This window comes from Alexandromys fortis, unplaced genomic scaffold (assembly GCF_014885135.2).
Source record: "Alexandromys fortis isolate MF-2015 unplaced genomic scaffold, M_Fortis_MF-2015_v1.1 scaffold_0, whole genome shotgun sequence".
Lineage (NCBI taxonomy): Eukaryota > Metazoa > Chordata > Mammalia > Rodentia > Cricetidae > Alexandromys > Alexandromys fortis.
The window spans coordinates 43,288,549-43,312,578 of NW_026067949.1; the positions used below are offsets into that span (position 1 = coordinate 43,288,549).

The window sequence follows — 24,030 nt, forward strand, 5'->3', positions numbered from 1 at the left end:
TAATACATAATGCTCTCATATTAATATAATAAATAATTAATTGTTTGTCTCAGCATTTCACTTGTCCCTTTTCTAAATGATTTGACCGGCATGCTCAATCTAATCTATAGCATATTTGACAAACTATATACGGTGTGTACGAAGTTAGCTGTACTAACAGCAGAGGGTTTCCCACACAGCAAGGCCAAATGGAAACATTAAACACATATAGGAGGGAAAAGAGAATTGTAGTAGTCAGTGAAAAGACTCTTGAATGTAAAGAAATATCTGTGTGTGTGTGTGTGTGTGTGTGTGTGTGTGTGTGTGTGTCCCTCCTCTGTATTGTTTTGCTACCTGGGTGCCTTGCTAATAGCAGGCACTCCAGACACAGCTGCTGAACTAGACAAGCCAAGGGTAATCTGCTAAATGATGCTTAAAGTTTGCAGTAGAGGCAGTGATGGTGAATTTTGATTGTGAACTTGACTAAGCTAAGAAATGACACGGACATTGGTAAGGGCCACCTTTGCAACGGATGAGAGACCATTTCTAGAGAGGATTAATTGAGGGCAGAATACCCACCTTGAATATGGACAGCACCATCTCATGGGCTGGGATCCCAGACTGAATAAAAGAAGAAAAGGGAAAACTGAGCTAAACAGCAGAATGCCCCTCTCTGTGTTCTGATTTGCTGAGATGTGAGCAAGAACTGCCACTTGTTCCCGTCACTACAGAGCCAGCTGCCTCTGGGCCCTGCCTGCAATGGCCAGCTACATTCCCTCACCCTATGCCAGATCAAAGAGCTCCCCCCTCACGTTGCTTCTGGTCAGGCATTTGGTCAGTGCAGCAATTCTAGGGAATGTGTTCTAGCTTGCACCTCATTGCATAGATAAAGACAGGCTATCCAGTCCAAAAATAACCAGGTGTGGGCCCCGGGCTCTTGTTGAGTGCTAGTTCCTGGCCTGATATACATATCTTTGGAAAATGCCTTTAAAGTTTCTGGATATTTTAATAAGGCACAGGTCATATTTAACTTTTTCTTCTCTTTTTCTCTACATCCTTCCTTCCTTTCTTTCTTTCCTTTCCTTCTCTCTTTCTGATACATTTTTGGGGATATATGGGGACAGCTTGCACTTCATTGGGATTCTGCCCAGAGAGAACACCCAGGAAACATGGACATACAGCCAGACACTACTTTGTTGAAGGATGAGGGAAGCAGATCAGTCACAGCTGAAGCCATAGGAAAAAGACAGCTACCTAGGTTAATTCCTAAAAAGCATCTCTTGGAAATCACTACCGGATCACAGGAGTAAGGGCATTTGGACCCAGGATCCAGTCCCAGATGTCAATGTAATTGCTTAATGTTTGTTGAGCTCTTACTTGACAACAGGTATTGTGAAAAGCATTTTTAATGATCTATGGTTTTTAGTACACATCATAGAAATTCTGACCAACAGTGCCTTAATTCTCAAACTATACTTTCTTCCTTAACAGGAAGTCTAAGCTATGTATTTTTAATTAACAGGCCATCTATAGACAGTCATCTCAGGTGTCTGGCTTGGCAGTTCAACAGTATCGTTAAGGAGAAAAACTCTTTTCTTCTCTTATGTAACTCTTAGTGGGTTGACTTTATCCTTGACTTCCACAAAACGTCAACCACTGTGCCAGACATCACATCTGCACTAAAGACAAGCATGAAGAAAAAAAATTAGTAACCAAGAGTCTTCACCCTTCTTACACAGTCCTTTTATAAGGAGACAGAGAATTTACTAGCAAACCCTTAGCCTCTGTTTCATCTATTTTGTCAACCAGCACTGGAATACACTGATTGCCATTAGCAAGTCAGGAGATTAGGGAGGCAATAGGCAGCTTTTATTCTCCTTGGGAAGATAGGCAATAAGAGATTAAGACTAGCTATTGAATTAGCCAGACAGTGTCTACCTTCCATGAAGTACTGATTAATGCTGACTATAAACCCTTTGAATGCAAGAACTGGTGGTACTTCTAGTTTGGAATAAGAGGATTAAATGAATAAGAAAAAGTCACCCAGCGAAGACATGGTTTGGCTTATTGTTTGAACCATTACAGGCAGCTGTATATAATATCATGGTAGTTGCAAGAGCAAGAGACATGAAGACAGACTGTTTTCTCATGTCTGACCCAAGGTTTGCTGCTCTTTAGCTGAGAGCACACTTAATAACCCAGCTGAGTCCCACTGGGAATGAAAGAATTCAAACCTAAGAGTTTGCCTGTGGCATGAATCCATTGGTATGAAGTTCAAATACAAGCAAAGTAAGTCTAAATGGCACAAATTGGGATTCGAACTACTTTGAGGGAGTCATGTGATGAGAGAATATGAGAGAAGTTTCCAGAAGACAGAAGGTCTCAGATACTTTTTGACTATGAAAACGGTGGCATAAAAATACCCCCTGGCAACCAAAAGAGTCCTTAGAGTGCTTTTTTTTCTTTTGAGACTGCCTACTGTGTGGTATGTAATGGCTGAATTCAACCCGAAATGATCCAAGAGAAGGTACCATACCTATGTCCATGTTCCTTCTTCCCACCAACTTCTGAAGAACATCACTAAGATGTCTTTAACATTTGAAGCCTCTGTCAATCATCAGATGGTATACTTTCTCAGTAGTGCCTCCTGGGACTGAGCACTTCAGGCCTTCTCAACCCAGAGGAAATGAGCTTTGGTGGAGCCTTGGCTGACAAAGTCAGAAGTTAAAAAAAAAGAATAGGATCTTTTTCCCAAGAGGTACAACATTCTTTGTTAATGTTATTTTTCTCATTAGCATATTAGTATGCATAGCAGGGACAGAGAACTGATGTTGTCAGTAGAGCTGACTGTGTGGATGGAGACGCTGAGTCATACAGCCTGTCTGCAGACTCTGATTTAGTCACTCTCTGCCCACTGTTGGGACCAAATTGGCAATGTGGCTCTTCTAGTAAAAACAGTGTCTTCTAAAGCAGAGTTCAGTGGCTTGGGGGCACACACATTCTGTCTAGACATATGACGGTTTTAAAATACCATATGGTTAGAGCACACTCTGAGTGGCAATGAGTTTCCAGATAGGACATGAAACTTCTAGAGCACTGGGTGCTCTGAGCAGCCCCAACCAAAGACAGCATGGGTCACATTTGTGAGCTAGTTATACTCACATGAAAGAATATAACGACCCAGCTGAGATACTGAAGGAAAACCCAATCTCTCCCCATCCTGGAGTTCCCAATGTCTATTTAATGTGGCCATAGTGAGACAGGCTTTTCATTAAGCCATGTCATAAGGTAGTATTTCAGGAGCTGATGGCTCTGACCTGTATCATTATTGTGGAAAAGAAATCCCGGACTCGAGATGTGTGTAGCTCAGTTGATAGATTGTTTGTTTAACACATACAAGGACCTGGGTTCAAGTCCTAGCACCACACAAAACTGTGAACCTGGACGTGGTGGCTCATGCCTGAAACTCCAGCACTCGGGAGGGAGAGGCAGGATGCGGGTCATCTTCAGCTTTATAGTGAACGTAAGGCCAGCCTAGGCTACAAGAGGACTCCTCAAGAGAAAAAAGAAAGCCTTCTGTCTCCAAAACTAAGTCATCAGAAATAGCAGATGTCTTTGTAAAGCCCATCTGTAATTTCATGTTAACTATTCATTTTTATGCAACTCATAAACATGTGAAAGACGTAGGGGGCATGTTTCTATCATGACCCAGCTTTTAAACCAGAAAGCACTTCTGTCTTCAAAGGATAGAAAAATCCCTGCTTTTCTCATCTTTGCTGAGCATGTTCTCTGAATCAGGCACTAACACATCAAGGATGAGGCTCAGTCCTGTCAACGCAGTGGGAGGAAGCAGAGACGAAATGATTGACAGGAGAGTATTACTACAGTTCGCGCCCATATGAAGCCCGAACAAAGGCGTTCTGTAGTGGGAGTGTATTTCACAGAGGAGGTCGGGCTCCCTTTCTCAGAACTGGGCTGGCAGACTAGAATCAGGGAGGCTGGAGTCAGACTAGGAAGACCAAGAGCCAAAAAAGGGAGGCAGGACATTTCAGGAACTCATGGTGGTTGTGCGCCAGAGTGTTCAGGATCTATACTGAAGAAGGCACAGTGGGAGCTGTGGGAGCATTGAACTTCAGAAGAGTTCATATCATTATATACCATTTTAAAGAGCATTCTAATGGCCCACACTAGATACTGGAGAGAGAAGAGGAAAAGTTTTCAAACGTGGGTTCCACAGTTCACAAATGCGCCTGCACTTTCCAGCCATAGAGCAACTAACAGGCCAGGCTTGGGCAAGATGGTGTAGGTTCGAGTTTCAGCTTAGAAAACTTAGTTTCCTTTTCTGGGTCTGGCTCTGGTTATTTGTGAAACTTAAGACAGAAGATGCTAGTCTTGTGAAGGTTAGATGGAAGTCACAGGGTGTGGCTCAGCCTAGGCCCTGCATCCAGCACTCACGCATTCCCTCAATGTGTGTGTGTGTGTGTGTATGTGTGTGTGTGTGTGTGTGTGTGTGTAAGAGAGAGAGAGAGACAGTATGTATGTGTAAGAGAGAGAAAGTGTGTGTGTGTGAGAGAGAGAAATGTGTGTGAGAGAGTATGTGTGTGAAGTGCGTGAGTGTGTATATATGTGTGAGTGAATGTGTGTATGAGAGTATGTGTAGTGTGTGTGAGAGAGTATGTGTGTGTATGAGAGAGAGAATGTGTGTATGAATGTGTGTGTGAGTATGTATGTGTGTGAGAGTGTGTGTGAGTGTGTATGTATATATATGTATGGGAATGTGTGAGTGTGTGTGTGTGTGTGTGTGTGTCTGTGTGTGTGTGTGTGTACATGCCTCTGGCTCCTCAGAGGCTGAGCTAGAGCTGTGTAGAGTGACTGTCAGCATTTAACACGCAGCCCTTCTGCCGCCCAGGCCTCCGCCAGGAGACCACAGCCAGCACTTCATCCTAACTTGGCAACCACAGAAGGGAGCTGGCTGCACTTTTATTAAGTTTCAGCAAGTTTGCCAAAGCTTTGTCATGTCTTTTCTCAGGTAGCTGACAAGCTGGGGGCAAGGGAGGACAAGGAGAAAACAGGAAATGGACAGTCTTATACCCAAGCTGCGTGAGACTCCAGCATCAGCAGAGGGTGCTGCTTGTGGACGTTAGGGACAGGGGCGGGGGTTAGGGTGGTGACACGTGGATGTGTCAGGAGGCTCAGAGCAAACTCTTTAGTCAACAGTGCCTCATAACGCCTCCCACTGGTGGGAAAAAATGCCTGAGTGTCCCATCTATCAGCCCCAACCCCTCTTCTTCACATGGTAGAAAACCAGAGATCAAGCCAAATGCTCAGTCTTTCACATATCAAAGACCTGTAAACCAGGACACCGATGTTCTACTCAGGACAACACATTTGGGGACAAGTAATTGAAGAATGTTTTGTTTTGTTTTGTGACATCTGTCAGATCATCTTGCAGCACGGTAGGTGGAGTCTGACCAAGCCAGGATCAGCCGGTGCTCGTAAATCCACACGGAGTAATTTAAGATTAAGTTGACCCTGTGCCCTTTTACCACACATCTGATCTGAGCTACTCCCCCTGGGGGTCATGCATCTGACACAGGTGGGCCTGATACTGCCCAGACAGTACGCACCATGGCTGCTAATGTCACTTTGCCTTTAAGCAATGTTGGTGCATCTCTAAGAGAGAGATAACTGGGTTTTATGTCTTCAACCTAGTAGCTTCCATTTTCTCAAGGAAATACTAAAAGTCCTTCGGTTTTCCAGAGTAAAGTAGCTCTGCTGTGGAGGGAAAACGGACAGAGTACAATGCTTTTCCAGCCTTCTCTGATGTCTCCTGGGGGCTCTTGCCTGCTAACTCTGTAATGGCAGCTGGTAGAGTTAGGTCTTGCAGCCATGTTGAGGCTGGGGCACAGGTTACCTGGAAGGGTCAGACATTAAGTGCTCAAGTTCTGACTCCGTCTTCAGAGACAACGCCCAGGTGTTGTTCTTGATATTGAAAGGTGCATCACATGGCTTTCCCTGCCTGTGTCTGCTCCCGTGTTTGCAGGTGAGGGGTTCCAGCCCTGACTCTTTTCTTCAGATGTTCAGAAAGTGTGTGCTCCTACCTGTTAGACCTCTTTAGTTTGTTGTGCCTATGAGAAAATCAGTTGTCCATATGAAAAAAACAGAAACCATATGCCACAGAGGTTTTGAATAATGAAACTTTAACTCCAGAATGTGATGAGCTTAGAGACAGCTCTTTCGGAGCTAATTAGGGTTGGGGAGGTCTTGAGAGAATGGGGGCTCCTACTGATGGAATTCATGTCCTTATAAAGGACATCATAGTGCTCAGGAAGATGAGATGGAAGAACAGTCCAGAAGTTCAAGATTGCCCTGGATGAGATAACGGGTTCTAAGTTAACTTGGGCTACAAAGTGAGACCCAGTCTCAAAACTATACACACACACACACACACACACACACACACACACACACACACAAGAAAAAATAAGAGAACATGAGAGAGAGACATGCTGTCTCTCCCCATTCCATGCTCCACCAAAATTCCTAAAGAAAAAGCACGTGAGAACATCTAGTTGATGACCATCTATAGACCAGGACGAGTGTCCTTCATCCGAAACTGAATTGCCTAGCACAGTGACATCGGGCTTCTCACCTTCTATAACTGAGATGCATTGTGTTAAATACTCAGCCTACAAGTTAGTTATTGTCACCACCACCACCCAGAAAACAAATGCATATGACAGTCTCCAAGATGGTCATAGTATGTTCATCTGGGGTGTTTTATGCTAGTAAAAGATCTGCCTTTAGGTAGGCAGGGCAATGGGATACAGACAATATAGCAAAGCTAAGTCTTTAATATCTTATGCGAGTCATGGTGCCCAACATTGTCATACAATTTTGTGTATTGTTGCTTGGTTAGAAATTGCCTGAGCTGGACCATAAAGTACTTGAAATAAGTACAAAGTTGGTAGCCATAGGAAGCAGACGACCACCTCCAGATCTCTCTGGAAGCAGGCAGGATGGGAACAGAAAAGTAAATTAGTAAGAATTGCACAAGGAAGCGGAAGTCTCCAGCAACAAACCAGCGCTTGGAGCATCCATTTTTCGACCTATAACAATATAACAGAATAGCTTTTGGCCCTGCTGGATATAACAATGCAAGTGTCATCCTAAACAACAGATATATTAGGTGGCATCGTGTACAATTATTATCATTTTATGAACAGCTCAAATGTTATCTCTTCCGTGACTTCTCTAAATGTCGATTGAAAATGACATTTGGATATTTTTACATCCTGTAGTGCAGAATTTATTAATCTTTCTCTGAGGCTTCAAGTGAACCTTGGCTTTACTTTTATAAAGCACTTATAACATCACGTTAGTAGGAAGTTGGGTATGGTTTCTGTCCTGCTCTACAGTGAACTCTGAAGACAGAACTGTGAACAGAGAAACTACTCAGCCAGCATTGGGAAAAATGAGTTGAGTGGATGATGAATGAACGAGGTGAATGGTAAATGGAAGAATGAATGGCGGATAAATTAGTGAGTTAATTCACGAGGAGTGAATGAATCTGTGCTCTTTTTGGTGAGCCCTCATTTACCTTTGACCCGACTTCCAGGCTGAGGCTGACGATCTCTATCTGCCCATTTATGAAGCTCAGAAGTGTGTTTAAGCTCCGCCATGTCTTGAGTCAGCCATGGGCGCTGCCATGATATGGAGGCAGTAAGCTCCAGAGTAACATACAAATATTCCATACTTCACTAATACCCATGTCAAAGATTCCTTGGCTACTGGAATACACCATAACAGCCTGGACTTCTGTGTAGCCTAAGTTTGGAGGGCTGTCCTCTTATTTCCTAAGGAAGCAATTGTGTCACCATCCACATTCAGAGCCAACTCCTTAAAACATTATTTCGTTGCCAGTCACAAGTTCCCTAACACTCAGTCTAGCCTCTGACCAATGCTTTTAAAGTAAAATTAAACCAGTCATGTTTAAGGACATCCAAATGTTAAGTTCAGAGTAGGCTCTGTAGTGCATATGCCATTAGCCCCTGAATCTGTCACAAGGCATCAGACAAGGTGGCAAATTCTATCGGGATGCCCAGAATGCCTCCCATCTGGTCTCCTCTCCCTTTCTTGGCTAGTATCCAGCCCCTGCCCTGCTCTTTCTGAACACTATTTAGGCTTGCCCTTACCACTGTGAATTCTTAAGAGGAGACTCCTCATGGATGTAGGGTAGATAGTTGAGGACCTAATATATTAATGCCTAATATATTATAGGCTTATATTATGGCAGAAAGACAGAGTGAAGCAAAGATGTGGCCCTCAAATAATAACAGACAGGCAGTTGTCACCTACTAGCGAAATGACATGTGGACTAGATGAGATGACATTGGACTAGTCAGGAAGAAAGGATTTTGTTTTATCTTTATATATGTATATATGACTGTTTTGCCCACGTGTATGTCTGTGCACCATGCATGCAGTACCTGTGGAGACCAGAAGACAGCATTAGATCCCCTTGAAACTGGGCTTACGGGGAGTTGTGAGCTGCTATTAGGGTGCTGGGAATCGAACCTGAGTCCTCTGGAAGAATAGTCAGTGTTCTTAATCCCCAAGCCTTATCTCCAGCCCCTTGGGAAGGAAGGCTTTAAGCATTTGGTTTTCTCTTCCTTCTTTGCTGCCTGTCTTCTACAAGTACTTATTTAGTGTTTACTGTGACCTGGACATTGTCCTTAGGTAAAGCACAACAAATAATCCCATGTCTTTGTACCCTTCTAAGCTTACATTTTGGTACAAATGAAAATAAGTAACTCCAAAAAGAGATACAAGTACACAAAAAAAAATAGGTAAAAAAGTAGGTCAGTTCCTCAAAAAGTTAAAGAGGAACCCTATGACCCAGAAATCTCACTCTTGGGTCGATACCCAAAGGAACTGAAAGCAGGAAGATAGCAGATCTCTATACACTTGTACTTGTGTCCATGGCAACAGTCTTCTCAATGGCCAAAAGACGGATGATAAGCTGATAAACACAAGGTGGAATAGATGGGTGGATGGATAAATGGATGGATGGACGGATGGATGGATGATAGATAGATATATGGCTGGATGGTGGATAGGTGATGGGTGGATGGATTAGAAAGATAGATAGATAGATAGATAGATAGATAGATAGATAGATAGGTGATGGATGATTAGATAGATAGATAGATAGATAGATAGATAGATAGATAGATAGATGATAGATAGATAGATAGATAGATAGATAGATAGATAGATAGATAGATAGATAGGACGGACAGATAGGTAACAATACATAGGGCATTCTAGCACATGCTATTGCATGGGTGAGATTTGAAGACTTTAGGATAAGTGAAATAAATGTATATTAAAAGGACCAAGCCTATATGATTCAACTTTCATGAGACCCCTAAATGATCAGTTTACACGGAATATAGAAAGACCCTTTGCACGAGCTGCAAAGAGTGAGGGGAGGGGAACTTGACAAAATGAGAAGGTTGTAGAGATGGATGGTGACCCCCCGAGACAATGTTAATAAACTTAAAGCCGTGAGATGCACACAAAGATTGTTAAGACGGTAAACACTGGCTATGATTTTTACCACGCAGTCTTTCTTACTCTTTAAAAAGAGAGATGTGAAGCTGGGGTGGGGATGATTTTAATTAGAATCGTCTGAGAAGAGCTTCTGGGGTGATTCTGAGTCAAAGCTAATCACAATGAGAAAAACCTAAGATGACACGGGCTCTTTCTGATTTCGTTCTAAGTACAACGGGATGCGTTTGAAGTGTTTTGATTAGCTGAAAAGTGAAACCAGACATGATAGCACACACTTTTGACCTCAGTGCTCAAGAAGCAGAGGTAGGTGGATCTCTGGAGTTCCAGGTCAGCCTGGGCTACATAGTGAAACCTTGCCATGAACAAAAAGAAAAGAAAAAAGAGCAAACACCTTCAAAGATTTTAAGATTTACTTGAAAGATTTTCTCGGCTGTGTCTGAAAAGCGCACAGAGGTTTCTTCTGGGCGAAACCCAGAAGCCAAGAGGCCTTTTAAGAGGCCCCTGCTGTTAACTCGGGGTGTTGAGATGATTATGAAGAAAGCGGGTGTATCAGGTTACAGTTCAAGGGAGTGACTGACTGAGAACTCAATTTGGGTATGAGGGACAAAGGCTGGCGTATCTATTTTCAGTTGAGAACTTTGCATTTGGGATTCCCTATACTGTGATGGAAATGACAAGGCAAAGCCAGGTGGCAGATGAGGAAGGTACAGAGGCAATCAAGAGGCATGCTACACAGAGTGGGACGATGAGCCCAGTGCCTGCCAGACTAACTCCAAGAAGTCCTTGCTTAAACTTAATGAATGAAGAATTAAGTGAATGGCTAACTCAATGGAGGGTAGGAGCAAGGTTGAGGGGAAGAATTAGTTCCAAACTTTACAAAATCTGAAGGGGAAGATTTGGCAAAATCATGATTGTAAAGAATACCAATCTAGAACTCATGATACTCCCAAACCATACATGAGGGCTTTATTCTAAACCTCCTCTTCCTTCCATGGGAATGTGCTTCTAAAGCCACCAAGCCCTGCCTCGGGGTACAGAAAGGCAGGAAGATAGAGGGAGGGGGCAGGCTCTCCATGGCTCTTCAGGATTTGAAATAGGAGCAGGGCCCACAGAGGCCCCTCTGAAATTCTACCCACCTCCTCCTGCCAGTCACCAAGCACTGATTTTACTGTTCTCTCTCTCTCTCTCTCTCTCTCTCTCTCTCTCTCTCTCTCTCTCTCTCTCACACACACACACACACACACACACACACACACACGTACACACCCTTGGCATCCCCAGTGTGCAGCTGTTATGCAGTCATGCAGGCAAATGCCGGGGGGGGGTGTTCTGCAGAGGGCCTCACCCCCTAAGGATGGTGATTTAAACCAGCAGGAGACAAGAGTATTTCTTTCCACCTGAAGTCTTGAGTTGACTGACCCGCTAATTGCTCTTCTGGAGGGAGCTTCGGGCCAGTTCCTACTGGGAGTCCCAAGTCAAGGCGACAGATAAGTGAGAAGAGTAGGTTTTAAATGTCACTTTCACGCCTCAATGTCACCTGCACAGTGGGGGAAAAAAGAGAAAAATACCTGGAATTACACTGTAAATCAGCTGTGCAATTGTGCATGTATATATGGTTTTCATACAATTAACTGTGTTTATCCTGACTCTTTCTTTCATAGGACTGAGGGTACAGGGTTCACTGACAACGACCCCAGTGCCTGTTTCTCTCATGACAAAAACGTCCCCCTCTCCAGCCACCTTGACTACCTCTGCACAGAACACTACCATAGCCAGCACCCCCTTGGCCGGTGGCACTCACAACGCGTCTGTTCTCTCCACTGCTGCTGCATCCTTGACATCTCAGCCCTCCAAGAACATTTCTACGGTCCCCAGAGAAGAGGCTGTCACCAGCCCAGCTTCAAAGTGGAACGGCAGCAACACAGAGTCACCTGCCAGCTTCTCCCCAACGAGCAGCGATGTCCACTTGACACCCACTCCCAAGGAGCACGGTCTCAACAGTTCTGAAGCAAGTGTGCCAACCACTACACCCCAGCCACCCATGCTCATTTCTTCTCAGGCTCCAACCTCAACATCCACATTCCAGGCAACTTCCCCACCGGAGTCTCTGTCTGCCTCCAGCATCTCTAACAACAGCTCCGCTGTGACCAGCATCCAGTCCACAGGAGCTCCAACGGCACCCACGTCCGCAACAGAGGGGCCCAGCTCTAGTCAGACACCCACTTCCCATGTTACGACTGAGCCGGCGCCCAAGGAGAAATCACCCCAAGATGCTGAGCATGACAGAGTGTCCTGTGAGTCTGAGACCACCACCCCCTTCCTGATCATGCAAGAAGTGGAGAATGCCTTAAGTTCAGGTGAGTCCCTCTCTAGATGAGATGAATGTTCTAGGTCATGCTAAGGTCAAGTACCCCTCCCATGGGAAAGAGGTGGAATGCACACTACCTAAGGGTAATTATAAGGCTCTTTAATTTTAACAAGAATGCAAGTTTTCAGTTACTTAACATTTCATATTCTTTGTAGTCAGTTGTCATCTGTCTGATGTGTCTTTACAGAATGTCACAGGGGTTGTACATAAGTAAGACCATGAAGTAAAATTATCGAGTCAAGCTTTCCTGGGTTTTGCTTCCAACAACTTCCTTGCCCCCTCTCAAAATGGGGGAGACCCCCCGCAAAACAAGATCTTTTTCCTTTGGGTATCATAAAAGCAAAGAGAAAAACCAAAGCTGTGCACCAGGGGCCTACATCTGTTTATGTCAGAGAATGGAGAATTGAGGAGTCTAGGCTCAGAAGTGATTGGTTTACCTTGTCTGAAGTGGGAACATCATACACACAGGGTTTTCAAAAATAAGAAGACTGATAAAAGGAATATTGAAGACTTGCCTCCTCCTATGGTGTGGTAGTCATGGCAGCTGGTGGGTATGTCATGAATAATATAGATTCAGGTTATAATGAATTTTGAGGTTGTCTGGTCATCACTCTGGAAGCATCTTAGATCCAACTAGTTTTGGCTAGCCTGGCTGTAGAGGATGTTCTGGCCTTCAAAGACAAGATTAACGCTAAAAATTCAGCTTGGACCCTGGGTGACAGCTTCGGCTCTGAGTCCTGACCTGGATCTCCTTCTTTCCCTATGCCCTTCGTTTTCCTCATCGGTAATGTTTTGCCACACACTGTCCTCACGGAGATCAGATGGCAAACATGGTGCTTAGGGGAGCTCCTGGCACAAAGTAGTTCCAAAAACTACAATCTGGCTCAGTTCTAATGAAATGTTGGCCTTAGAAGCTGATCACTGTAGGGTAGAGGTGGAGAAGGTTTGTTCACAGACACTGCTGTGCCTCCTGGAAAATAGCATGAATTTTATAGAACACTGCACTCATTTTTATTCTAAAAAAAAACCCTGTAAAGTTAGTGTCGTGTTAGCCTCATTTTACCATCTTGAAAATTATGGCAGACAGATATTCAGGGTCTTTTCTAAAGCTGCACATAGCAGACCCCAATGTGAAACTCTAAACTTCTGGACCCTTGGCAGAAAAGTCTTCCGTGAAAACAGCTGTCCTTGTGGCAAAGAACCAGTAGGGCAAGAATGGCCACACGCCAAGTGGAAATGGACCCTAAGCCTTTCCCTGGGTGGCCCTGGGGCAGGCTTGCATTGAGAATAGAAGGTTCCAGTCAGATCATGTATGACAAGCTAGGGCCAATGGAAAAGTGTCAGTGGTGAGAAAAAGACATCTTTTAGTGAGAACAAAGAAACTCTGGGAATAGACATAGTGCAAGAGAGTGGTAGGAAAAGAAAAGCTGAGATTAACGAAGGAATAACTGCTATGCAAGAGCCCATAGGCTAATCGGACAAGCAGTCCCAGAAAACTGTAAGCAGGAGACACTGTAGAAACATGTGGAACTTTGGTGGTGGTGCACACTTGAATCCCAGCACTCACAAGGCAGAGGCAGGAGGAAATTTCTGAGTTTGAGGCCAGCCTGGTCTATAGAGCGAGTTCCAGGACAGCCAGGGCTACACATAGAAACCCTGTCCTGGGGAAAAAAAAAAGGAAAGAAAAGAAGGAAGGAAGGAAGGAAGGAAGGAAGGAAGGAAGGAAGGAAGGAAGGAAGAAAAGAAAAGAAAAGAAAAGAAAAGAAAAGAAAAGAAAAGAAAAGAAAAGAAAAGAAAAGAAAAGAAAAGAAAAGAAATGTGAAAATTCCAAAGGATTAAAAACGATTTTTCAAATCTTATCTCAAAGGCTGGGGGCATACCAGTAAGGGGAACAAGCGTGAAGGAAACATTTCAACAGAGCTGAAGGTGTCCACTGCAGAGGCTTGACTGAGGTGCAGGAGGCATACAGTAAGGGCCAGGCATGAGACAGGAAAGAACTGAAACCGGAATTCAGTAGCAAGCCCTGTGGATCTTTCAATGTCCTTCATGACAGCAGCGACTCTGGCTTGAAGGGAACTACCCTTCCTTCCTATTCTACCTCCAGTCTGACATGCAGCCAGAAGCCAAGGCAAGTGAAGCCAGTGGCGTAGCGGAGAGCCAGATGGAGAAGGGCGGAGGGCAAGCCTGCAGGGGGGTAGTGGTGACCCATTCCCAGCAAACTGACACCTGTTCACATTTCCAGGCCTGTCCTCAGCACGCCGTCCTTAGCTGTACACTCTGTTGCTGTCTCACCCTGACTTCCTGCCCGAGTTATGAGGGAGGTACCTAAAGCAGAGTGGGTTTCATAAAATCCATCTCTCATAAAAGGAGCATCCAGGTACAAAGCTGTGGGCATGGTCCCACCCACCTTTTTCTTCCTGCTCTGGACTCTTAGCAGAGTGCTGCTTCTCTTTGCTTCTCCCCCCAGAGTTCCACAGATGGGATGGTTTGATACTTCAGAGTACGAAGTCTAAGCTTGGTGATAGGGGATATCCAGGATCTGATATGTCTTCCTGAAATCCGCTAGTTCCTTTACTGGAACTTTCAGGAATGTTCTGGTATTTTTTTTGGCTTGGTCTTCAGATCATATTTCTTCTTTATTTCAACCTAGCAGGCCCAAAGGTTCAAAATTGGTGGCACACAGCTGAGTCATGGTCCTTTGTAGTTCAAGAAACTATGCACACATGAGGACTCTGCATGAAGAGAAGCTTGGATGGGTGGGGAAGAGAGGACGGTGGCAGGGGAGGGTAATTACCAAGTCCAGGCCAGGCTACATTCATAGAACATGGAGAATTTGTCCCTTAAGATCTCTTTAATACAAAACTACTTAAAGTGCATCTGCCAGGACCCACTGGCTATCCTTTGGGATTCAAGCAGAGAGAAAGGACACAAGTTACTCCTAATTCCACTCCTAGCTTCTAACCCAAGTATGAACCAAGACATGCAGGACAAGTATGGGGGCCGTGGGATACGGTCTGTCCCATCGCACAGGGAAGAGACTATTCTCTGGAGGAGTGAAGTGCTTCGCTCAAGGTCATGCCTCTGCTCAAGGTCGTGCCTCTCAGGACAGAGCTGTGCCCAGAATGACCTGGCTCTGGGCCAACCCAGCCTTGCTGCATGCACCTCATCAGCCCTCGGCTCCCCTGAGCTCCTGTTTCCAGACAGCCATGCTCTTCAGAGATCAGTTGCTGCCAGTGCTAAGCACCACACTTTGTGTGACAGTTGGTCCTATTCTGGGTGAGTTTACATAGCTCATTTCTATTAATCCACCTTTTCAACAAACACTTAGTCCTAGTCCACTGACTAATTCAGAAACAAAGCAAATGTTATGTGAGTTCAAATCAACCAGAGAAAGTGTGATCCTCCATGGTGAAGGGAGCTGGGAGCATCAGGAAATAGAGTCTGAGCAGATGGGTCAGGGAAAAATGTGCCAAGGTGAGGGTCCAGAATTTCTGCAGGTGAGGTCGAGGGGAGTGTACAGCATCTGTAGGACCACCTGCTCTCGTGAGGAACCCTGTATCTTCCCTGCCTCCTGCTCCTTTGGCTAATTCTCCGGCCCAGGTAGATCTGACTACTATATAGCTGTTGACTTGGACGGCCATGGTCGGAGCCTTCATCTCCAAAGCACTGTCTCTGCTTGAGCTCCAGAACAAGTTCTCTCTCATTCCTCTACTTGTTCTGCCTTTGCCTCCCTCACAGCCCATCAGCAGGTGCTCCAGGTAATATTGAGCACTACAGGGCCGCCCCCACCCTCTTTCTTCCCCTGTTGTTCCCACCCCTTGCCTTCCTCCCTTTGGTCTGATGGTGCTGAGACACACACATCTACCCTGTCCTGTTTTATGGAACTGCACCTGTGTCTATCCCACTGTTGGCCAACTGAGGACCTCCCCAGGGTCAGCCACGAGCATCTCACACTTCAGATGTCTGAGGGAAACTATGAAATTCCTCAGCCCATCTTCCTGTGGATCTCCTGGGTTGTGTTGTTCCATTGACTAAGCCCTGATGACCAACATCTGCCTAGTCAACTGAGGGCCTCAGAATCAAGCACCCCTTAGGCCTTGCCCTTTTCTGTGGATGGATATAGGTTGGTGATGCTTTCAGCCTTTACTTTTGACCTTGAGGAGGTCATAAGTGTTAGACCGACCCTCATACCTCCAATAGAGTAGCCAGGAGCCAAATGTGGCCTCTAAGGCCTAGAACTGCAGCTGCTCCAAACAGAGATGGTCTGCAACTCAAATCATACTCACTGAGTTTCAAAGACCCAGTGAAGGAAAAAACAGAATGCAAACACTTATATTTTTTTGCAGGCGGAGGTGTTAATATTTTAGATATATTGAGTTAGATAAAAATGATTTTTTTAAATGAAGAACCAGCAACTCCAAACAAATCCCAGGGTGTTGCGGCTCTGATGGTCTAATTGATTCCCTTTTAACCAGAATGGAGGGCCAGGGTTTAGGTGATGCTCTAAACCTGTACAGACTCTCTCATCTCATTGTTTTATACTCCCCAAGCTCCCTGGCATCCTTCCTATTAGCTGAACACTAATTAGAGAACCCTCCTGCCACAGGGCCTTGGCACACACTGTTCCCCTGCCTGAAACACCCATGCTCCTTTTTTTAATGGACCAGTTCTGTTCCTTGTCTGGACTCAGTTCAACTCCCATCTCTTTAGCAAACCTCCGCTCTGCTAAGTGGAATGATAGGTGCCGTCAATGTGAATCCATTTAGCATGCTTCAGTTGCCTTGTTATTGCTTGCCATTCTCTGACAGCATCTCCTGCATTGGGAGACTGCCTGCTCGATGCTAGGAAGGACCCTGCTCACAGGCAGCATCTCCTGCATCGGGAGACTGCCTGCTCGCTGCTAGGAAGGACCTTGCTCACAGGGAATGAAGGGGAGGTTATGTCTCAGCCCTCTGATGTGGCAGATCCTCGGCAGCATTCACTGAATCCGTGAAAGTGTGCATCACTCAGCACCAGGGGAGCTGCTACACTCGCCTGACCATCCTTATCCATAAATGAACGAGGAAGAAGATCTGCAGGGTGTGGCTGTCAGAGGTTAAGGTAACACATACACTTAGCTATTACACAGTGTCCCCAAACAATAGCTTTGACTGTTGTTTTTATTATTATTTGCTATTTTATTAACTTTTTGATGCTGCCACTATCATCATCTTTATTATCCTGTTTGTCATAATGAAGGATGCCCACAATCTTCAACAAGCACTTATTAAGCCAGGTATATGACTCTATGCTAAAGATACATGTAGCAATGAATAATGGTCTCTTCTCTGGAAATCTACAGTGTAACACGTATGTCCTAGAAAGCAATGTAGAGTCCCAGGCTGCTTAAGCAGGTACATCACCAATGAAGGAGGAAGGAACTTTGGGAGGGGTGTCAGAGGCCCTAGCTCATAAGGTTGTTGCTGTACCTGGTAGTCCACTGATAGTCACTGAAGGGAAGAGTAGTTTAAGAATTGTGCTTAAACAGTATTCAACAGCAGGAGAAATGAGCAGGGTAAGTTGTAAGCAGTTGAGAACCAAAAAAATATACCAGTTCATACCTGGTTTCTGGTTACTTGTCATCAGTGATAGGTCATGTTATTAAACTACTCCACCATTAAGGAGTTTCACTATAAACTTAGGCTATCGTAAAGTCCTTCATGTGTGCCATATTATGACAGTTGTTTACTGCACTGACCCAATGCCAAAGAAATGAGATCCTTGTTTGTGAGAGCCTAGGTTGGAGGTTGGGCTATTTCCCAGCAGAGGCTCCCTTCACTCAATCCTAGGAATAGACCAATGAGGCTGGGTCAGCTGGATCTCTTCTAAAGGTGAAACAATGCACACAGAGACCAACTTACTCAAGTCTCACATGAGGGCCAGGGCCAGGGTTCAATCTCCACCCTCCAGACAGGTCTTAAGCCAAGGCTGCCTGCCACTGAACCCATCCTGTGTGACGTAATGGAAACACAGAGTCAGGAGAGCTAACAGTCAGCAGCACACTGCAGCCTCTGCCCAACTAGAAAAGGTGCGGCTTGTTTTAAATTTGGATCCCACTGTGTTATCAAGCCAGGGCTCCTCGTGTGTGAGTACTCTGACGTGGTTTTCATTCCCCAAGCAAAGTCAGTGCAATGCACAGCTCGGGCCACGGTGAGCAGAGGAGGGAGGGGCTGAGATGCAGAGCAGGTCACCCTCATGACGTCACCAGGTGACACCACACACACACACACACACACACACACACACACACACACACACCCTTCGTAGCTGTACTCATTCTGCTTGTTACAATGTGGAACCCGCGAGAGTCCACGGGGATTGTAATGCATTTTCCAGTACAATGAGAAAAACGGAGCTGTGAAAATTGGTGGCATTTTCTGAGCTGTAAATTGCTGGTTTGAAGTCGAGTTTTTTATTCAGCAGGAACTATCCCAATAAACACCCTGAGAGGGCAGTACTACAAAGACATCTGGATATCTCTGTGTCTCCACCTCCAGGAGTTTTCATGAAGAAAACATCCATGCCTTTGAGATGAATGTAGACTTGGGAAAAAAAGAATAAATTGATAGGAAAGATAAAAGAATCATTTAAAAATATATCTTGGAAAGTTTTAAGAGTGAAAAATGTATATTGTAATAAGTTCATGACCTAGTTCAAAAACATTAAAAATCGGCCAAAGGACTTAACATCGATTTAATATAAAAACATATGCATGAGAAGAGCATATGAAAGGAATGCTAGCCTTCCTTAACATATTTTTAGAATGCTCAGAAGAATATATCAGAAAGCAATACTCCTTAAGAGTAGGTTGTCCGGCACTCAGTTTATAAATCCATCATACGTGCTAGCAGCAGTGAGTGGCACTGTGTATCTTCCTGTCCTCTTCCTCCCACTTTCTATGCCTTCTCCATCACCAAGTATTGCTATTTTTATTCATATACTTAATTATCTTTATGTTCATGAGTGTTTTGCCTTTACATAAGTCTGCAAACCACGTGTGTGCAATACCCACAGAGGCTAGAAGAGGGAATTGGGTCTTCTGGACCTGGAGTTACTGACAGTTGTGAGCTTCTGTTTGGTTGCTGATAACAGAACCCAAGTCCTCCGAATGAGCAGCCAGAGCTCTTAACCACTGAGTCATCTCTCCAGCCGCACCAAGTGTTATAGACACTGAACTGTTAGTAGCTCCTAAACTCATCCACGTCTGCTGCTCGTTTGCAAGTCAGGCCTCTCAGAATGCCACAGCAGAAGCCTCGATGCCCACCTCTCCACCGCTCCATTTCCCTGGCTTTGCTCATTTATGGCAGAGCAGCCAGAGAGGGGATTAAACACAAGTCAGACAGAACTCCTATCATCACTAACCTCCATCACTACCTCAGGATTAAGCACAATATTTCAGGATTAAACACAAGTCAGACAGAACTCCTATCACTAACCTCCATCACTATCTTGGCCGTCAAAGCAAATCTCCCAAATCTCCCAAGTTTTCACTTCATGTGGCCTCTTCCCGCCCCCCTCCGCCCCCCGTGAGGCATCCAAACATCTGCCCCTCATTCTCAGCATCTCCAAGACTAGCTGAATCTCAGGTTCCTACATCTACTGGTCTTCCTCATGACTTAGGGTCACCATCGATGCAACGCTTCTTTCCGGAACCTGCTCCAACACCGCATTCCAGTTCAGTCCTCGAATCTCAGCTCAGACATTGCTTGTTATGGATGTCTCCTCTGTGCCTTTCAATCCAGTTCTTACCATTCAGTTACAGTGGCCACAGCTCAGGTGTATCCTTCCCCACAGCAGGGTGACATACTGAGCTGTGTGACTGTTTATTACTGCCATTGCTTCTCAAGATACATGGGGATCGGGAGAAACTGTTTTGGCTCAAAAATATATTCCTAGCATCCAACTTTGCCTAGCTCCGAGTAGGTATTCAATAAATACTCAGTAAATGAACATTTTTTGTTTTATATAAAAACGCACACATTTTCTTAACTCTGTATATTTTGAGTTTTGAATTGAAAATGAAAAAAAAATATTGAAGACCTTCCCCTGTGCGTGCATAGATACCTCTGGTACTCTCTCAGGACCACAGACCATCTCAAGGGCTCTCCACTGTCATGATGGGTCTCCACTATCCCCCACAGTAACACACCTCCTGGTGCCCACATCCTGATGCCCACTTTGGGCCTTCTGATGAGTGCTGGCTGCAATAACTGTTCTTATGAACCTTAGTCACACTCTTTTCTTAAGGTTCTTACGGGCTGGATTTTTTTTTTTTTTTTTTTTTTTTTTTTTTTGCTAACCTTCAAACCTTGCTAATTCCCAGCGGACTCTAATAGATGCTGTTTCAGTTAAAACACAATCACCTATTTCTCCTTTGACTTACCTTCACTACTTAAACCTTAATCTGATTTTGAAAGTATTTCTAAGATACCCTTTAAAAAATATATGTCAAGGTAATAAAACCAGCTATTTGCCTTTCAGATTGTAGCAAGACAACCATTGTGCATTTTAATTGCCCCAATGCCATGGTTTATTATATCTGGAGAATTTCTGTCTCCACAGAGCAATTTTTCTTTTCTGCTTCAGACTTGACTTTCATCAGTGATAGGTGAAAGGTGGTTTTGAAAATGCTTCACTGAGAATTAGCATATAAACCCTGATCATGTTGTTAAGGAACCTACAGCCGGGTGGCTCAGTAAGAGAGATGGAGGAGGACTGGCCCGATCTCAGCTCCACACGGACCCATCAGAATGTTCTAACTCAGGACAGCGTGCCTTTTTTGTTAGAGAGTAACTAGTCAGGAAATGGAGTGTGGCCACCATCTATATCCATCAGCTTTGTCAGAAGAGAATCCAAAGGTCTCATCCCAGGGGACTGAGCTGGGACTATTGTGTCAAGAAATCATATAAGTGATGCTGAATTCACAGTGTCCTTAATATGCCTGCTTCCTCCACCCTAGGAAAAGCAACATGTAGCCTTTTTACAGTTTCTTACATTCGTGGCTAGATGAATATCTTCAAGGAGTAGAACGCTGGCTTAAAGGCAAAGGTGAATTCTGTGCTAAGATGAAACATCTCACTGAGCCGGTGGAAGTGAGCCGTGGGCACTCTGTAGCGCGTTTCCGTTTAGAGACGGTGCAGAGTGACTTTCAAGATGGGCTGCAGGAAAGCGAGGCTCTGGCGATGGCATGAACTCTAACAGGAACCGGTATGGGGCTCAGATCTCTCCAGTGCCTTTTGCTACATGAGAGACCCTGGGGTAAGTTTGTCTATCCATGGACATCATCTTCAAGATGGGGACACACAGAACTGTACCTAGTCTGTAAAATTCTTATTAAGACCTAATAAGACAACAGCACATAGTCCTAATAGAGTTAGCAGTAAATGACATCAGATGTTATTATTACAGTTGGAGTCTTGATTTGGGGGGAGGTGGCTACTGCTAGCTCAGACTCTTTTAAACTAGTTTTCTTAGCTTGGAATCTTAGAATGTTTATAAAAAACACTTTAAGACTCCCAAAGGGATACTTACAGTGAGTATTGGGTAATAAAAGTCCATGTAAGTACCTGTCTTTAGTACAATACAGAAAAGGATAATCCAAACGGTGTGAAGGAGAAAAAAAACGCTTCCCTCTGAAACAGTAACACTTTCACTTGGGGAGCCAAAGGGAGTGGGCTAAAGAATGAAACAGCTTGAGTTTTCTAGCCGAGAAGAGCAGTCTTGGGGTGCTAGGGGGAAAACAGTGAGCTAGAAGAAGAGGCATCCCCGGAAGGAGCCAGGGCAGTACCCTCCCCTAACTTGCATCACAGTTGGGAAATTAGTTTTTTTTTTTTCTTTCCAGTATTTTTAACTGGAAAACCTCAGAGGCCTGAGTCTGGGAAAATTTAAACTTGGTAAATATAGTGTCTGAAAGCAGGCCCCTATGGGGCCTTGGTGATTAATTACATGGGGACCAGGCTGAATTTAACTAATGGTTCTTAGGAGATCTCTGATTCCTTGGGGTTACTGTAATTATGGTGATGTCACTGCCCTCATCCAAAGTTGTTGGGACAAGTGACCCGGGGATAAATGACCTGAAACAGTAATAATTAAAAGCAATAAACATGCACATTACTCGGCAAGGGGGGGACTGTGTGTCTGGCTCTGACATTGGCCTTACCGGCTTTCTTGTGGCCTGTAAACAGGGAGGCTTCCAGAGTGGAAAGCTGCACCTACAAACACCGGGCTACCCCAAAGGGAAAGGGGCCTTCTCCTGGCAGAGTGGATGCGTTCAACCAGAGACCTCTGCCAACTCTTCCGTCTTATTATGTCCCTCAGGATGGTTTGATCCGAGACCAGGCTTCAGGTTTATTATTAAACTACTAGATAGAGTATAGATTGTAACAGTGGCACAGCTGTCATCTCTCAGTGTTCCTGGAGACAAGATGGTGTCCTTCCCGTAATATATCGTCCCCCCAGGCAATATTGGCAGAGATGACTTGGGAGTTGAGAACCCCTAGCTGGTCCTTAGTAATCCTCGTTCCCTGCAGACTGGGTATAGAATTCGTCCTCCAGCCAACTCAGTGTGAGCTGTGCTCCCAACAGCCCGGGAGCTGCTCTGTGGCAATCAGCTTAGGCAGCGCCGTGCTATGAGAAAAGGGATAAGCAAGATCATTGCTATTCTTGGAAATCCCAGGTGGCTCATATTACAGATGTCAAAGGCGAGCTGGGACTGGGCGATCTAAACAGGTAGTTAAAGTCAATTCCAAGTGAGAGGGAGGTCTCATTTGTGTCGGGAAAGACTGTAATTGTAAGCGAGGTGAAGAAACTTTAAAACCATGGTAACGGAGAACCGCCAGAAATGGCTGCACTAATTGCAAGCCTGTGCCCTGTGCTTCCTGACAGTGGGTACCGCGCTGTGTTCCCATGAGAGCGCAAAGCGGAGAGGAAACGGCACCGGGGTGTGAAGTTCATGCCATTTATTACCCTAACCGATTAGCCTCTCCACTGTTCATTTTAGCTGTATGCTTTATGCAGCAAAGTGTCGATTTGTTACTTATCTGTATGGCATATGTGTGTACACGTTCATGGCTGTACATGCAGACAGTGTACATGCATGTGTGTGCACAGTGTGTGTGGAAGCTAGAGGTCAGAGTTGGGTGTCTTTCTGAGTCCCTCTCCACTTCAGTTCTTGAGACAGGGTGTCTCACTGAAGCTGAAGTTCACCTATTTGACTGCAGTGGTTGGCAGTGGACCAGGGACACACCCATCTTCAGCCTTCCCGGCACTGAGATTAGAGGTGCTCCCAGGCTTTAATGTGGGTGCCAAGGAGCCAAACACAAGTCTTCCTACCTCTGTGGCAAGGCCTTAACTGATTGAACCATCACCCCAGCCCACAACAGTACGTTTAGGCCAAAGGACAAGTATTCTCTAAACCAGGTCTTCAAAATACGTGGAGTGTAAAAGTACGGTTGTGCTCCTTGCCCAAGTCTGAAGCCAATCCGTGCGCTCGCCTAGATGCCTACTAACTAGCTCTTTGATACAGTTAGAAAGGAGGGGACACTCCAGATGGGCAGCAGGTGCCTAATTTCACTCAGTTGGCTTCTTACCCTGTGTATGACGACATAATAAATCAATGATTTAAATGCTTAGGAAGAGCTTGATAAAGAAAAGGAAGACTTTGCGGGGACAAGCTTAGGTTGTCCTCATTCAAACACTTCTATAGATTTGCATACAAAGCATATGACGATGAGGAGCTGTCTTCCTTACACCATGTATAGTAACAAAGTGTGAGTAAACAAGCTCAAAGGCAGAGGAGACAGCTCAGTCGGTAAAGTGCTTGTGTACAAGAATGGAGATCTGAGTTCGAGCCCAAGCACTCACCTAAAACAAAGTGGTGTTACATGTTTGGAATCTCAGCACTAGTGGGGGGAGAGACAGGCAGGTCCCTGGGGCTCATTGGCAAGCTAGCATCATCTAATGAGTGCACCCCAGATCCAAGTGAGAGAAACTGTCTCTGGATACCTCCTGAGGTGCCATATCCAAAGTTGTCCTTTGACTTCTCTCTCTCTCTCTCTCTCTCTCTATAT

At 44.9% G+C, this 24,030-nt stretch overlaps 1 protein-coding gene across 1 annotated transcript in view; it reads left to right on the forward strand.

Moving 5' to 3' along the window:
* Window positions 1-24,030, forward strand: part of Parm1 (prostate androgen-regulated mucin-like protein 1) — a 97,469-nt gene that overhangs the window by 52,280 nt on the left and 21,159 nt on the right. The window contains exon 2 of the mRNA XM_050150139.1: window positions 11,217-11,912. Within this exon, the coding sequence (XP_050006096.1) occupies window positions 11,217-11,912 (696 nt within the window). The remainder of the gene's footprint in view (window positions 1-11,216; window positions 11,913-24,030) is intronic.